The following is a 13,386-nucleotide window of genomic DNA, read 5'->3' on the forward strand; positions in this document are numbered from 1 at the left end:
GTGTGCGTAAGTTGTTTGTGTGTGTTTGTAATTGTATTTATTGTATTGTTGTATTTTTGATTTTGATTAATTCGTATTGTTAACACAGCCAATCCCAAAGCACAAAAATGATACTTCAACTGATTGCGCTCGTATTCGTATTGTTATTATTATTACGCTTAAGCACAAAACATTTCTACCAAATAATTTTTATAATAATTGCTAATTTAACAAACAATTCTCCTCTAACCCCTTGACCATCAATCTCCAACTTCGAGGCGTATACTTTGCACTTGCGATGTGAACAATTCTTTTCTGTTGCAGGCACGATCATGTGAATTTTCTGTAAGTACTACAATATTCATTAGATTCGTAAATGTTGACAGCGTGAGTAATGAACATGTCTGAAACGCGCTGACAAGATAAAAACATCTGACAGCAGCAACAACAACAACAACAACACTCAGAATATGCACATCAGTCAGTCAGTTGAACAATTCGAATAAAGCAATTTCATATTCGCGGGCATTTTGCCCAGCTATGCAACTATATTGAAGCAAAGATTAATTATGTTTAATCCCAGCAGATTCGCACAATTTGTTAGCTTTCAAATTAAATTATGTATGCATGCAGACATATAACCCACTCTTCGCCCCCTGCTAAAGGGCAAGTGTTGTTTGTCTGTCATCTGTCTATTTTTGACAGCGATCTTTAGAAGCTCAAGAACTTCATTATCTCGCTTGGCTGCCGCATTGTCTACGTGACACAAAACACACTCATTGGCCCTATTTTCAAAACATGTGGCAATCAAATTTTTAATGGCAGAAAATTAAGAATCTATTTCTGTTGGAAGTTAAAAGATATACAATTTTTGGAGGAATTAAACAGAAAGTATGAAAAACTATTTGGAAATAGATTCGTGTATTGCTAGGAGTCGATAAAAATAATTAAAAATTATTAATATATTAAATATGTGAGAGAGGTCTCGAAAATATATTAGAAAATTCTTCCAAAATGGATAAAAGAAGACAATTATTGTAGGTAAATTTATAGAGGGAGAATAAACTGAATCACTAATACAGCTAATCATACATCAATCTTAAAAGAAAATCTTGTTATTGAACTTAGATAAAAAGTTATCTACTTTTAGTTAAGAATCTTAAAAAAACATTTATTGATATTAAGTTCACGCTCTAAATGTATATAAAGAAATATTTTATGCAAAATTAGGAAAAGTAATTGTGTGAAATAGAAATTAACACATTGTTCGCTGTCGAAATGAATTATATTATCTTAATAATAATAATCAACGGAATTAAGAATGCTAAAAATACATACATATTTACATCTATAATAATAGTGCACATAGTATAAACGAGTGCAGACTGCGTCGAGCGGAAAGACAGCAAAATTTTAATGTAAAAATTTCGAAATTTTATTAGTGCCGCATACAACAAATTTAGAAACATTTACGAAAATAATGAATGTGTAAATTTGTGTGTGTATCAAAAAGTTCATAAAGTGTGACCAGGCTGTGTGTTTATATGTGATATATATATAAGAATCACTCTATAATAATAATATTATATATGTGTATATAGTATATGTTGTACAAACACATGTAAATGGTGTTAAAAGTTGTTGTCGTTGTTGTTGCTGTCGTTGTTGTTGCAGCGCCATCGCGTGGCCAACGCAAATATCAAGTATACGACAGCGGCGACTGCATATGATATTCATTTTCTGCAAGCAACAAAACTGTTGCAAGTAATTAAAATAAGAAAACACACATGCTTATATGTATGTATGTGAGTGTGTTTTCTTTTTGTGGAATCTATTAAGATTGGCAAGAGGAAGAGCTGTCTATAGAGAGCTGCGATGCCAACAAACTAATACACCTAGTCGCCTTTGCTAGTCGTGCACCGATTCTTAGTCAGAGTTTGTCCTCGCGACTGTCGTCATCGTTGTCACCGTCATCTCGTCGTCGCGTTCTGGAAGTGTAAAAGGTGGCCGAAAAAGCAAAAAAAAGATTTTCCATTCCATCCATGCATTTTATTGATTCGATTTCATGACGTTTTTTGATGCATGTCGCATGAGTGTATTCGGATTTGTGTGCAGAGATCTTCGAGAGTCTGTCAAGAAAAAATGGCGAATTGCATATGTAACGACAGCAGTCGCGCTGCTGCCTTTTGCATTTCTAGTTTTTCTATATATGTTTTTCTTTATTTTTTCTTTGGCAATTTTCGATCTCATTGATTGGCCGTGTATTCGGGTACTTCTTATTAATAGCGCAAATATTTTATTGAGATTTGTATCTTTGACTTTTCTCGATTTGGCCACGGATATGGCACGGAATTATTTCAATATTTGCACTCATTATAATGTGCTTATGCAACAGCTGTTGTGGAAATTCTTTGCACATGACCAACAGCAGAATCAGCAATAAAAACTACGACTACAACGCGTCAATCAATGCCACTTCCTTCTTTTATTCTGCTTCTGAATGCGTGCGTGCGTCTGCTTACATTACGTATACGTAGCATTCATAATCCTAATCCTAATCGCAATTGTATATTTATTATTTATGCCATTGTGTGTTGTTGTGTTTTTCACCCTTTTTTTTGTGTTTTTTGCATCGCTTTTGTTGTTTCACACTTTCAAGTTTCATTCCATATCAATCAATGCATCAACTTTTAATAATAAGCAGAAGCCATCGCCATCGCGGCATCGACATCAACATCGTCGACTCGTAATTGAAATATTTCGGCGATTTCACTTCACAAGTGCAAAGTATACGAATCTCTCTCGAAGAAGTAGTACTCGGCTTCGTAGTTGTGTGGTTGTAGTACTCGTCTTTGTGTTCTTATTTCCAAATTGTGCCTGCTTGTTGTTTCATGAATTTCGATTGAAATTTACTATATACATATATTGAATTTTGTGGATAACTTTGGCAATTTTCAATTTTATTTTCATTGACCTCAGGCTGTCGAAAGCATCGAACAATACTCGCATAGTGAATATATCGAGGAGCATACGACCAAAGTGGTTCAACAAACAACAACACAGGTGAGTGAAGCATAATTAGATATATTTTTTAGATTTTTAAAATTGTGATATAAACTAAAGGATTAAATTCGTGTAAAATGAAAAATGTTGTAAATTAAAAGTGTTCTTTTAAATATCGTATATTTAAATTGAAAAGAATTTGAGTGAGAAAAGTACAGTTTCAGTGAGATTTCATAATAAAGAAATCGTATTTCTCTTTGAAAGTTATAAGCTTAGTTAATATTGAACATTGAATTTGAATCTTTTATTTAAATGTTCAGTTCATATCCAACATATTTGCACTGCTATATTTAAGCCAACAAGTAGATGAAATTAGAGTTTATAATCTTTCATTTTTACCTTAAAGTTGGTTTTCTTTTCATCTTTTACTGAGTCAATTTTGCTACATTTAAATTAGTTTCATAGAACTTCAACTGTTTTCCATATTATACAAAATTTCAAAATTAATCATTTTTTTTAATGAAATTCCACTTTATTTCAGAGCGAACTTGTCAACGGAAAGTCGGAAGTTACTTATCGCAGCGTTGCCTTTGAGAAATTGCCACTACCCACAACAGGCGGAAACGTTACTGGTGTGTATACTTGATATTTATTCATTTAGTGTTCGCTTTCTGTTTTCTATAAGATTCACATTGAAAAATTGTTTTCTTTAGCGAGTAGCTTTTGTCATTAATTTTGAAACCATTTTTATGCGCAAAATGAAAGCGTCAGCGCCAAAAGAAATTTAAATTAAACGCAGAAAAATGTGATTTGTTTAATCTAGAAAATATTTATGCGCCATTTAAACAGTCGCTCTCCCTCGTATTTGCAATTTAGTGCAGCGCCTTTAGAAAAAGATGTTTTCGCGCTTCTATTGTGAAAGTCGTTTTTGTAGTAGAGAAACGAAAATAGAAAGTCTCGCCGAGCTGTCGTAAATTTTGACATATTTATACGACTTAAAAATACAATATTAAACATAAGCAAAGCCACATACATATATGCTAAACGATGAGACATCATCATGGACAACGCACTCGACTTTGACAGATGCAGATTTTGAGAGTGCAACGAGCTGGGATGAAGAAGAAAGAAAGAAAGAATGGCGGCGACAGCTTATCTGGTTAATTGTTGACAGACCGACAACTTAATTAGACAATGGACGACAACGAGAGCGACATTATGACAGATATGTGATATTTGTTTGTAAATTGATGTGGAGGTGGCGATGCTTGATGCTTGATGCTTTTGGCATTTCTTTTGTTTTCTTTGACTCTTTGGTGTGGTTCATTGACTTTGCCTCGTGCAAGTAATGAGGTAGAATTTGAATTGAGCAACTTGTTCGTTAATTATATGAATTTATGTGATTCTGTGCGCTTCGTCGAGGGATTTACGAGTTGTAAAACGCTTTGCCAGCAATTTCATTAAATTCTCAACATGATTGATGACTTTCGTTGCTGTGCAGTGCACTCTGCACATTCAAATCAATAAATACGCGAATAATATTCTGCAAAAAATATGTTCGTTCGATTTTTCACGCTTCCATGCAATTTTCAAACATTTTCGCCGCTTGGCTACGCGACAACGTTGTCGCAATGTCGTTCTCTATGGTCACCAACAGCCAAAAACTGGGTCTGGGCTCCTCATTAAGATCACACAGCGCGCCACGTTCCATTTGGCTTGGGGCGGACTCACTCTCTGGCTATCAATAAGTTCTTTTGCTTATGTTATTTTGCCTCTTGGTTAAGTGTCGCCTCTTTGTGGTTGTGGTTGTGGCTTGTGGTGCTTTTATGGTGCGCTCCATTTCGTTTGAAGATGGTTTATTGTAAATGATTCGTTTTGGCCAAATGGCATTTTTTGTTGCGCATTTGTTGCACTGATTTTTCATAGCTCATCTCAATGACTAAATGAATCGAGTGACTGCTTGATCACTCCCCTTTTGTAACTTCATTCGAACTCAATTGAATTTATTTTTAAATGTTCTCTCGCATTTGCATTTGCAAATCACATATTCATACGATTTTTGATTGATATTCTCAATGCCAACATTTTGGCTATTACAAAATCAATTACATAAGCGCGATTGAATTGGCAAAATACATATTCCAATATATTTCGTGTGTATTCGATTAATTGAAACTGTTTGACAAAATGTTTAACGCATTTTTGGCATACCAAATGGTTTTTATTATATGCGTATTTTATCGTTAGATATTTCTGCCTCCTCCAAGCTATAAAAAATCCACAATTTGCATTTTATTTTTAAACATTTTTAATATCAACGTTTGATTTCATTTTTTTTCTCCCGTTTTTAATGGGCAAATATTAATAAATTTTATGTCGTCTTCGGCTGCAATAAGTAATAAATTGTATTTCCTTTAGCAAAAAAAAAAAGAATATATATATAGCATATATATCTATAATTAAAAGTCTATGGATATATGTAAGATGTGTATGACCTGAGATCAGAAAGAAGAAACGCAAAAACGCGAAAAATGAATTTCATATTTGCACCTTTTCGAGCTCGAAATTCGAAATGACAACTGTTAAATGTCCAAATTACCAATACTAGGACACCTCACTCTAGGCGCATTCTATGTTAGCAGCAGCAATAAAATGCGCCTGTATTAGTGTGTGTGTGTGTGTATGTTCGATATATAGAGAGACACACACTTGTCATATGTACAAATATTTCCAATTTTCTATATATTTTTTTTTTCTATAATTTATATCTCGTTCATTGGCTCTGCTCTTTGCCTACTTTATAGCAAAAGGCCACAACATCGTCAGCCATATTTTCGAAGATTCAAATTGGTGTGTGTGTGTGAGTGCATTTGTATGTGTGTGATGGTTGATCTATGCTGCCGACGTCGCTGTCGCTGCTGCGACGCATCTTTTGGTGGTAGGAGCTGGCGTGCTTTTATATATTGGCCTTAATTTCGATTTGGAACTGTCGATGTTCACTTGAAATCGGGACGTGGAGACGCGTGGACCTGCAAATACGTCGCTGGCAATTAAAATCGTGCGCTAACAAATGACACATACATAAAAATTAATCACAATAATCATTTAACAAAATTTACTTGTGTGTGAGTGTGTTAAAGGATTCTCTCGAGTTTCAACTAAATTATATAATTTATAATTTATTTTGTGTGCGTGTGTGTGTGTGAGTGTTTTGTCCTTGTTGTTTTTTGCATGTCCCCAGCTGAGCAAGGATATATGTTAAAGAAATCATCAGATTAAATTATATCACACATATATCCTTGCTCTCCTTGCGTGGATCGCAAAATATAAAATATACAACACAATTTTGTCGTTGTTATATTTAATTGTTCTAAATTTTAAGTGTCTTTATTTCAAATACGCGCATTTTAAAAACAATTGAATATATAAATATATTGAAAATCGCACGTAAAACGACAAATAATAAACAATGCACTTCAGTTGGTTACCTGAGAAACGAAAAGCGCCGGAAGCAACCTGGGCCGATCATTCGTATTATTTTCGACCCCAATACTATAAAGTGACCGTCTCCGAACGCGATCGATCGGAGCGCACACACGTCTACTTCAATGAGACCATCATACCCGAGAATCAAGGATTAAATGATTCAGACTTTCTGCCATTAAATTTCAAATCATCGTTTTCAATTGTAACACATCAAGGTAAATTTAACTGGAGTTCTTCTCTGTTGATACAAAATTCTTTTGCTTTCTGATTTCTGTATTTTTGGTTTTTGGTGGATTCTGTTTTTGATACTTTGCCAGGCAAAATGACGTGCACGATGTCGTCAATAAGTCGCATTCGCAACCCAAATTTTGCTGACTAAACCAAGAAATATTTTATTTCATTTGTGTTAATTACCAAATTCTCACCAGAAACGCCTCCGATTGAAGACGGCGCTTTCGACCACACGCAAACACACCAAAGTGTCATCTCTTTTTTTTTTTCTTTGTGCTGAATGCGCTTTTGAATTATGACCAAAAAGCCTTTCAAATGTGTCGTCTTTTATGGCACCGACGCATTTGTCTCTGCTTTGGCTGGCATTATGCTCGTTGTTGCAAATTAAATTCTATGATTTATTATCAGAGTTTGCAACAAAGCGTAAAATTCGTTCGTTTGGCCTCTTGCATCGCGGTCGTGATCTGCCAGCCACCACTGCGTATGATTGCCTACACTAGTCAGCAAGTGTTTTCAACGTTTTCGAATAGTGCTGAAAACGTTTAAAAATTTTACTCTGCAAAGTTTTCAAAATTTTCCAATTTGTCAGAAAAATATTCTGCAGCGAAATTTTCAGAAATAGTGCTTTGAGGATATGTTCACCCTTTTTCTACAATTTATTTTTGAATTTTGTTTTGTGTATTTGCTAAAGCATAGTAAACTTTTGAGGAAATACTTAAGATAATAGCCGGAGGTAACAATTTTCCTTTGGATTCATAAATTGACAGCTTAATAATTTATCTTAATAGCACATGTTACTCTGCTTTTTATGTGTATAATCTGTTTGGGAAAATGAAAAATAAGATAAAAGATAAAAGATATCAGATAATTTAATAATAAAATATTACTGTTCATCTTCTTTGTTTAATCCAGTGTGAAAAAATCTTTGTTAAATATTAGATGTGCTTACATAAATCTCTTTATAAGAACTGTGTTCAATTAATCCTTTAGGTAATTTATTAACCGTTTGTTCGAGCAAATTCCGGAAATGAAAAAGAGATGTCATAAAGTGTTGAAACAAAATAAAAACGACAAATCACTCGTTTGCGATATTCAGTATTTTTCCTCTCTGTTGAGTCGTCAGGCAATTATAATGCTATAAATATGGCTGATAATTTACACAAGTTGTGAAAAGCGGCGATATTAAATTTATAATGGTTTTTGTCTCATGAATCATATCGAGAAATGATGCGGCAAATAAAATCCATTTTTTTGTTGACTAGTGTTAGTTCCTTTGGCTAAGCGCGCAAATGGCGCAAACTTTCGCTGATATATCGAAAACATATAGTGTGCCGAACAGCTTGAGAGTCATTAAATCTTTCATTTGTATTGCCAGCGTCCATTAGAAGATGCCAAAAGATGCCACTTTCCGTCCCAGCGGACGTGTGTGTGTTTCTTTCTATGCTTCAATGGGCGGCGCTGGCAGGTGAACTGGGCGAAGGGGTGGGGAGGGGGTTGGGGTTAGGGATGCGGGACACTGGGACGGACAGCAACAAATGTTCAAACATAAATAATCATATTTTTTCAAAAAAGATGATACGAATGAAATACTTGCTAGCTATAGAGTTGTCGTGACCACATTTTTTATACATTCAATTTCGAGAATTTCTTTTCTAGTTTTGATTTTGGGTTTCTTTGTACATATTTAATGCACGCACTCAGCGCCACATTTTGATCGTTAATTTGCAAAGTTCTTTTGAAAAGTATTTCGGATTATTTGAATTTTACATGTCATTTCCTTTATGAAAACCGAACAGCTGAAACAGCAAGCAGCAAACGATTTGACGGCAAACATACCTCTGATATCTACGTATTTTTTATGATTTCTCAAGTAATTTGGCAGAGTGAAAATGCAAGATTGGAATTTAATAAATGCCACTTTAATTGTTCAACATCAACGGCAAACGCGAGCCCATAAATTTCTCAATTGCCCGAAAAGCGTTCCACTTGGCACTACAGCCAGAAGATATTCCTCTTCCCCCCTTCTTTCCCCATTTTTGCCGTGTTCTTCGCATTTTCTTCGCTACGGTTTTTCCATTGTCTGTTTAAACATTTGTTTTTCTTTCACAAGATTGGACGGGCCACGCGACTTGCTCTGATTTATGTGTATTTTTTTTTTCGTTTGCTTCGGTTAAACTTAATCACGGGACTGTATTTAGCTATGCCACGGGATCAAAACAATGCGAATTATTAGCTCAATAAATAGATAAATGTAGCATATCGAAATGATGAGTGTTTCATGGTAGTTTCTCAAATTTATGACTAGTGTTCGACATCACATCGAATCACACAAATTGAAACAACTTGAGCATGTTTTTTTGGGTAAAATCATAAATTTCGCATAATATAGTGACAACATCTGAATAAAGTGATAGCATAATATCATTTTGTATATATTTATTTATCATTTGATTATTTATGATAAATAAATAAACATGCCACAGTTTGAGAGTCGCTGCTCATCAAAGTTGTTTTGCCCAAGGGTCTGACTCATTTTGATTCCTTGCCTATATTTATAAATTTCTTATTTACTGGCGATACGCCCACTAAATTCCATGCAGGTGACTTTTTTCTCCTAAGAGTATCAACAACAATCGCGTTGTCTCTTTTTCTTTTATGTGGCAACCACTTAAAATTAATGATCCCTCGTGTCTCTTTCCATACAATATACTTTGCTCTATATACAACAGATCTTTTCGGGAATATTATGTACTAGACACGGAATACATATTTTGACGAATATAAAAATATCGAATATTTTTATATAAAAATATAGGCACGTGCCCGAGGTTTATCCACATCAAATAGCGACTCCAGCAAAAATTGAGTGGTTTTTATTGCATCCCGAAATGGGGCGAACATATTTATAGCTAGATATTTTTCTGGATATATATCCACGTATTTCTGCAGATGGGGGGTGCTCTACATAAGTGGCTAGAAAAATAGAAAAGATTGTCCTATATTTGACCTCAAAAACATCCGGGACCGATGTATTTGTGTTGACTGCGTGGGAAAGTATAAAAGCAATTGTAGGCGTCGAGGGAAATTTCTTCAGCAAGTGGAAAGCTTACTGCAGACTCAGTTCGTGCGGAGCATTCGTTGAGTTGAGAAGTGATTTGGGCAACGGTTTCACAATACATAAGAGTGCTCTCAAGGATTACAATCAAATAAGGATATATTACTACACATATACAAAGATATTTTAAGTACGTGACAAAACTGAGAAAAACAACATTGGAAAAATAGCCAAAACAAATTGATTAAGAGAAATGTGTTTCTAATTTATCATCTATAAATGCCAGTATCCTGTTCGAACATTCTTTTCAAAACTGAAAATCCAGTTCCGAGTGCAAAAATAACGGGCAAAACATTTGGTCCCATTAATTAACTGTGCTATGTGACATAAATTTAACAAAAAAATAATATGCGCTGCATACAAAAATAGAATCCATTTTGTATAAAAATTGTCACGCAAGTTTGAACATAAAAATGAAATTATGATTTCTCTGGCGAATATTGACTATGAATATGTAAACTAATGGTGACCACCCACACGATATTTGTTTGATATTCCACAACGATATTAGCAATACTTTTTATAGAATTGGTCACGCCCCTCTTTTTTTGGTGTATATAAAATGAAACCTGTTTATAGGTTATGTTGAGATCTAATCGATTTCGTTATTCTTTGCAGCTGAAGTCAGAATGCCAAGTGGTAAGGTAGATAAACCCATTATTCAGGACAACCGTGATGGTACCGTCTCTGTGAAATACGATCCCCGCGAGGAAGGCTCCCACGAGCTGGTTGTTAAATACAATGGCGAACCCGTGCAAGGTAAACATCGAAAATAAGTCCAACACTTTTGGTATTTACTTAAGCAATTGCTTCTGTTGCAGGATCTCCCTTCAAATTCCATGTGGATTCCATTACATCCGGCTATGTGACCGCCTATGGCCCAGGTCTGACCCACGGCGTCACTGGCGAGCCTGCCAACTTTACCATCTCCACCAAGGGAGCCAGCGCCGGTGGCCTCACCATGGCCGTCGAGGGTCCCAGCAAGGCAGACGTAAGTTTGAATCAATGATATTACAGCAGTCTGTATGTCTGTCCGTCGGTATAAACGCCTAAATAACAGGCTATAGAGAGAGCTGACAAACTTTGAGGCAATATTCGTGTAGCTTGTAAGAAGTTGAAGTATATTTTAGATATTGTCCACAACCCCTTCTGCTACCTTAACTCAATAGAAAGATACCAATTGAAAAGAAAAGTTTTCAATTCTGCTTAACATTTTAAAAACTATAACATATGTTAGGTCTAAAAAGGTTCTTACGATCAGATAATAACTTCTACCTTATATTAAATTTAGTATGGCGAAAGAAATTTAACAACTCTGTTACTTAGCATAGAACGCCTATGTTAACTGAACACTTTTATAAAAAGACTGTCATATTAACAGTTCTGTTAATAAAGATGTTAACAGCTTTAAATCACTAGTTTGAATGAATTGAAGAACATTGTTGTATGGGTAGATGAACCGTCTCTATTCATAAGAATTTTGCCAGTTTTTTTTAATAATTTATTTTATTTACTTTGCAGATCAACTACCATGACAACAAAGACGGCACCGTTTCCGTGCAGTATCTGCCCACTGCCCCCGGCGAGTACCAGGTGTCGGTTCGCTTTGGCGACAAGCACATCAAGGGCTCTCCCTACTTTGCCAAGATCACTGGCGAGGGTCGCAAGCGTAACCAGATCTCGGTTGGCTCTTGCTCGGAGGTCACCATGCCCGGCGACATCACCGATGATGATTTGCGCGCCCTGAACGCCTCCATCCAGGCACCAAGTGGCCTGGAGGAGCCATGCTTCCTCAAGCGCATGCCCACCGGCAACATTGGCATTTCGTTTACGCCCCGTGAGATTGGCGAGCATCTGGTGTCCGTCAAGCGGTTGGGCAAGCACATCAACAACTCACCCTTCAAGGTGACGGTGTGCGAACGCGAAGTGGGTGATGCCAAGAAGGTCAAGGTCAGCGGCAATGGTCTCAAGGAGGGACAGACCCATGCCGATAACGTTTTCTCCGTGGATACACGTAACGCCGGCTTTGGCGGTCTCTCGGTGTCCATTGAGGGTCCCAGCAAGGCTGAGATTCAGTGCACCGACAAGGATGATGGCACACTCAACATCTCGTACAAGCCCACCGAGCCTGGTTACTATATTGTCAACCTGAAGTTCGCCGATCACCACGTCGAGGGTTCGCCCTTCACTGTGAAGGTCGCTGGCGAGGGCAGCAACCGCAAGCGTGAGAAGATTCAGCGTGAGCGCGACGCTGTGCCCATCACTGAGATTGGCAGCCAGTGCAAGCTGACTTTCAAGATGCCCGGCATCACCTCGTTCGATCTGGCCGCCTGCGTCACCTCGCCCAGCAATGTGACCGAGGATGCAGAGATTCAAGAGGTCGAGGACGGTCTCTACTCGGTGCACTTTGTGCCCAAGGAGTTGGGTGTGCACACTGTTTCAGTGCGCTACTCGGAGATGCACATACCCGGCTCACCCTTCCAGTTCACAGTGGGTCCACTGCGTGATTCGGGCAGCCATTTGGTCAAGGCTGGCGGCTCTGGTCTGGAGCGTGGCATTGTCGGCGAGGCTGCCGAGTTCAATGTGTGGACCCGTGAGGCAGGCGGCGGTTCCCTTGCCATTTCGGTTGAGGGTCCCAGCAAGGCCGATATTGAGTTCAAGGATCGCAAGGACGGCAGCTGTGATGTGTCCTACAAAGTGAGCGAACCCGGAGAGTATCGCGTGGGCCTGAAGTTCAACGATCGCCACATCCCCGACTCGCCATTCAAGGTCTACATCTCGCCCGATGCTGGAGATGCCCACAAACTGGAGGTGCAGCAATTCCCACAGGGCAACATTCAGGCCGATGCGCCTTATCAGTTCATGGTGCGCAAGAACGGCGCCAAGGGTGAGCTGGATGCCAAGATTGTGGCACCCTCGGGCACCGATGATGATTGTTTCATCCAAGTGATCGACGGTGAAATGTATTCGGTGCGTTTCTATCCACGTGAGAATGGCATTCATGCCATCCACGTCAAGTTCAACGGCGTCCACATACCCGATTCACCATTCAGAATCAAGGTGGGCAAGGATGTCGCTGATCCAGCGGCTGTGCATGCCAGCGGCAATGGCTTGGACGATGTGAAGACTGGACACAAGGCCGATTTCATTATCAACACCTGCAATGCAGGCGTTGGCACATTGGCTGTCTCCATTGATGGCCCCTCCAAGGTGGCCATGGATTGCACAGAGGTCGAGGAGGGTTACAAGGTGCGCTACACACCCCTGCTGCCTGGCGAGCATTACATCACCGTCAAATACAACAACATGCACATTGTGGGCTCACCATTCAAGGTGCATGCCACCGGCGACAAGCTGGCCGATGAGGGTGCCCAGGAGACATCCACGGTGATTGTGGAGACCGTGCAGAAGGTTGCCAAGGGTGGCAAGAACACCGGTGTTCATCTGCCCAACTTCAAATCCGATGCCACCAAGGTGGTGTCCAAGGGCATGGGTCTGAAGAAGGCCTACATGGGCAAGCAGAATCAGTTCAGCATCTGTGCTACAGATGCGGGTAAGTAACGATTATAGAT

General features: G+C 38.1%; 1 protein-coding gene across 8 annotated transcripts in view; it reads left to right on the plus strand.

Annotated features, from left to right (window-relative positions):
* The window catches only part of LOC132787348 (filamin-A), a 34,606-nt gene that overhangs the window by 20,042 nt on the left and 1,178 nt on the right, over positions 1 to 13,386 (plus strand). For 5 of the 8 annotated variants that reach the window (XM_060794343.1, XM_060794341.1, XM_060794342.1 and 2 more), the window contains 5 exons: positions 2,959 to 3,042; positions 3,524 to 3,614; positions 10,433 to 10,573; positions 10,636 to 10,805; positions 11,336 to 13,367. In XM_060794343.1, the coding sequence (XP_060650326.1) occupies positions 2,959 to 3,042; positions 3,524 to 3,614; positions 10,433 to 10,573; positions 10,636 to 10,805; positions 11,336 to 13,367 (2,518 nt within the window). Of the gene's footprint in view, positions 1 to 2,958; positions 3,043 to 3,523; positions 3,615 to 5,966; positions 6,041 to 6,364; positions 6,684 to 9,833; positions 9,945 to 10,432; positions 10,574 to 10,635; positions 10,806 to 11,335; positions 13,368 to 13,386 lie in introns of those variants that run through there. The other 3 variants (XM_060794348.1, XM_060794346.1, XM_060794347.1) reach the window with 3 other exon arrangements.

Source organism: Drosophila nasuta, chromosome 2R, assembly GCF_023558535.2.
Source record: "Drosophila nasuta strain 15112-1781.00 chromosome 2R, ASM2355853v1, whole genome shotgun sequence".
NCBI classification, from domain to species: domain Eukaryota; kingdom Metazoa; phylum Arthropoda; class Insecta; order Diptera; family Drosophilidae; genus Drosophila; species Drosophila nasuta.